Source organism: Ascidiella aspersa, chromosome 6 (assembly GCF_963924565.1).
Source record: "Ascidiella aspersa chromosome 6, kaAscAspe10.2, whole genome shotgun sequence".
Taxonomy (NCBI): Eukaryota; Metazoa; Chordata; class Ascidiacea; order Phlebobranchia; family Ascidiidae; genus Ascidiella; species Ascidiella aspersa.
The window spans coordinates 9,885,706-9,889,296 of NC_139452.1; the positions used below are offsets into that span (position 1 = coordinate 9,885,706).

The 3,591-nt window shown below is 35.1% G+C and overlaps 1 protein-coding gene across 1 annotated transcript; it reads right to left on the bottom strand.

The window, feature by feature from the left end:
• Positions 1 to 1,916: 1,916 nt before the first annotated feature.
• On the bottom strand, positions 1,917 to 2,573 carry LOC146139605 (catechol O-methyltransferase A-like). Its single transcript, XM_083392497.1, has one exon. It carries the CDS (start codon positions 2,571 to 2,573, stop codon positions 1,917 to 1,919), a length of 657 nt encoding a protein of 218 aa, XP_083248623.1.
• Between the last annotated feature and the right edge of the window lie 1,018 nt (positions 2,574 to 3,591).

Below are 3,591 nucleotides of genomic sequence, written 5' to 3' on the forward strand. Positions count from 1 at the left end.
GTAAACTCGTTAATAAAATGCGATTTTTCTGTTTTTTGCCATAAGCGTCTAATGCCAATTCGGAAACAAGATGGCGCCAAGGTAACTGTAACGAAGAGCGAGTTAGCCACGCAACGTGATTTCGATAGAGACTTAGCCCCTGATAAAAGTTTAAATAGCAATTTTTTACGATGCTCTAATTGCTTTTATTTTGTAAACAATCTACTTGAACTGCATGTTATGGCTTATGAATTTGGTTTAAATTGACGATACTTTTCAATTAAACGAGAAGTGACGCATTGAGAAAAAAATATATATAGGTTTAAGAGGTTTCCTAACTTTGGTCTACAAAGATTTTCTCCAACCGTTTGATACATAGTACAAAACCACAAAAGCAAAAAGGATTCGCACCGAACGCTATTATATTTTAAGTTAGGTCGTTCGAATAGGTATACTGGACCGAAAATTGTCCAAAATTAGAAATTTTTTTTTTCATGATTTGCTTATTATTTCCTCGAAAAATTGATTTTAAATGTTTTTTAGCAAAACTTGTCATAATTGTAACCTAGTCATAAACCTTTAGTTTTGTTCCCAAAACACTAAATCAAAAACAGTTTAGCCTATGCTAACAGTGGTTAGGTGAAAAAGAATCTTTTTGAATAAAACGCCAGCTTGCTCATGTTTATTTTAACCACAATTTGCTGTGACAGTAATAAAAACTTTAAAATATTTTTTAGTTAAGTTGTAGAAAAGTTTCGCTAAAGGATAATGGCTGAACGTGGCTCGCGCAGTACAGTATAAAGCTTATATATCAAAGCCCGTAAAATACTTGGTTAAATTTTGAAATGTTTTACTAAACTGAATTGCGCAACGGTCGGCATATAGGGCTACATTACTAGTTGGCAAACACAGATGGCAAAGTGCATCTTAACAATGCGGGTTTGGGGCAAGTAAAAGAAACAATTTTGAATAGTCCGGTTAAAAACGAAGTATAGAGTGGCTTTCATTCCATCAGTGCTTTCCAACCGTTTTGTTGTCGCGACTCCTTTCCATTTCTGTCAAAACCTACGCGACCCCCAATTTGGTGAGCCAGACATATTTAGAGATGGGGCCATAAATGGATGTCATAAAACATGACTTTCAGTCCAACGAAAGTGAAACTGAAATAAAGTGTAAATATACGTATAAAGAAGAAGCGTCAAACCATTTTTCGATTAATCTATTTTCTGTTGAAAAATTGTATCTTATATATCAAGTCAAGTTATACACCAATATTTCAATTAGACCTTTGTGACATAAACCCTCTAAAACCGGTCCACGTACAACAAAGGTGTCCATTAACCCCAGATGGAGAGTGGATAAGCTGTCGCTAAAAGTTTCAGTTTAAAATCACGCTTTGTCCATTGAACGTGGTTCTACAGCAGTAGGCCTATAGTTCAGACACTATATAATAGTCAGTTAAAGTTTAATTTTTTAACTACCTAATTTCGCCAAGGTCTGTATATATTAGGATTTGGCAAACACGGATGGCTGTAACTATAAACTTTGGCGGTTTAGGACAGTTCAATTTATGTATAGTCCTTCTTTGGGGCCAATGCAACGTAGCTGACACTAGGTATTTTGAAATAACGGCTGTAGTTGTTAGGGTCAAGAAAAGAAAAAAAAAAAAAAAAAAAAAAAAAAAAAACTTGTTCTCTTACAATCTATAATCAATGGACATAAACCGCCGAGTTTCCAATTAAAGACGGATTAACATAATACAAAAGGTTTTTTGCACTTCTTTGAAATACTTCACATACCAAAGAACTTTAATTTGTCAAGCTTTAATTGTATAAAACACTGTATTACGATTTGCGATCGAGTTTTTATGTGTACCTTGCGAAACATACACGACAATTAAATGTTTTGGTTGCTATTGTTTCAATAGTATAGCAAAATCATTTTGCTTTGCCTATGAAAACAGATTTCTCGAGGGCATCTTCTCTGTCTGAGTACTCTAGCTTGGACGGATAATTGGTGCACTCAAATTGGGGGTGCTTCCGGAAATATTCAAGGTAATCTGGGCATCCAGGATAAACAACATTATCAGCTACAATCACGCTTCCAGCATGAAGTAAGTCAAGCTTTTCAATAAGAATAAAATCTGGCTTATAATATTGTTTCCAGTGATCTATAAAGACGAAATCAAAACCTTGAACACAAAGTTCTTCACGCACTTTAGGCAGTACATCTGATGCCGTTCCTTCAAGTAAAGTAATATTGTCTTTCATACCGGCGAAAGAAAACATTTCTTTGCAAACTGCAGCATGGGCTTGGTCAACCTCAATTGTGTAAAGCTTGCCAGTTTTGTCCATTGCTCTTGCAATTCTAAGGGCACTATAACCTGCATATGCACCCAGCTCCAAGGCAACTTTCGGTTTGCATTCTTTGATGATGTCATCCATGATTTTTCCTTTTAAATCACCAACATTCATTGCCCATTCAAAATTGTAGCAGTAGTGGTCAATGGTGTTGATAACACTTGTGGCATCTCCTTGCTGTGCATTTTCTTTTACATACTTCAAAATCCTCTGCGGTATTGTTTCCTCTGTCATGTTGTGCTAATTGTATAACAAACCTTAGACCAAAAACCACTACTACAACAAACGTTTAACAAGGTTAGTTTCCTAATTAATTGTACGAAATTCTACAGCAAACCTAACCATATTTAGTTCTTTGAGCTTTCACTTCAAAAAAAAAAAAAAAAAGTTTGAGCTTTCACTTCGTAGATTACAGTCGGATATTTATTTTTTCATTTTGTTTTCTGTCTCTGAACAGTGGACTTGTTAGCTTGACAGTTAGAAATGAACACGACGAAAAGTTTTATTGATTCAAGTTTACAAATACATTGGTAACCACAGGTGTATGCGCTGAAGCAAACACACAAATAGTGTGAAGTTTTAGTTTAAATTAGCGGCATCAACTTCTGGGTGAACGCTAGAAAAAAACTCAGCGGCCATTGGACCAGAAGCTGCACAGCACAAAAGCCAGCACAAAGAAATACAAAGGCCAAAATAAACAAAAAAAATCACGATATTTAGTCTGTGTAGTTGTAAATATGAATTTTTTAAACTTTAATTTTTTTCTTCAAACTTCCTTTCCTCAAGAAGATAGATTAGACAAAAGTAGCGTGTGCAAATCTCGTTCAAATACAAATTGAATTGAGAAATCTAGAGCCATTAGAAAATTTGCCGCGACGGTTATGAATATTAATATCGATTATCGTCTATCGCCGACTGAACCACTTATCCAAGCCAAAATTATGACAAATGGGGTATCATTAGAAAGGTGTGACCACTGTCCTTCTCTTAATATAGGTCATTATTGGGGCAGTTGGCAATATCGAATCGTTTTGGCCGGATGTTTCCAGGATGAAAAATCACGATATTTCGTCTGTGTAGTTGTAAATATGAATTTTTTAAACTTTTTTTCTTCAAAATTCCTTTCCTAAAGAAGATAAAGTAGACAAAAGCAGTGTGAAAAATTTTGTTCGATTCCGAGTCGAATTGACTAGACTGAAGCCGTTTAAAAATCGCCGCGATAAGGATTAGAATCGAGCAGTCTTGAGCAGTA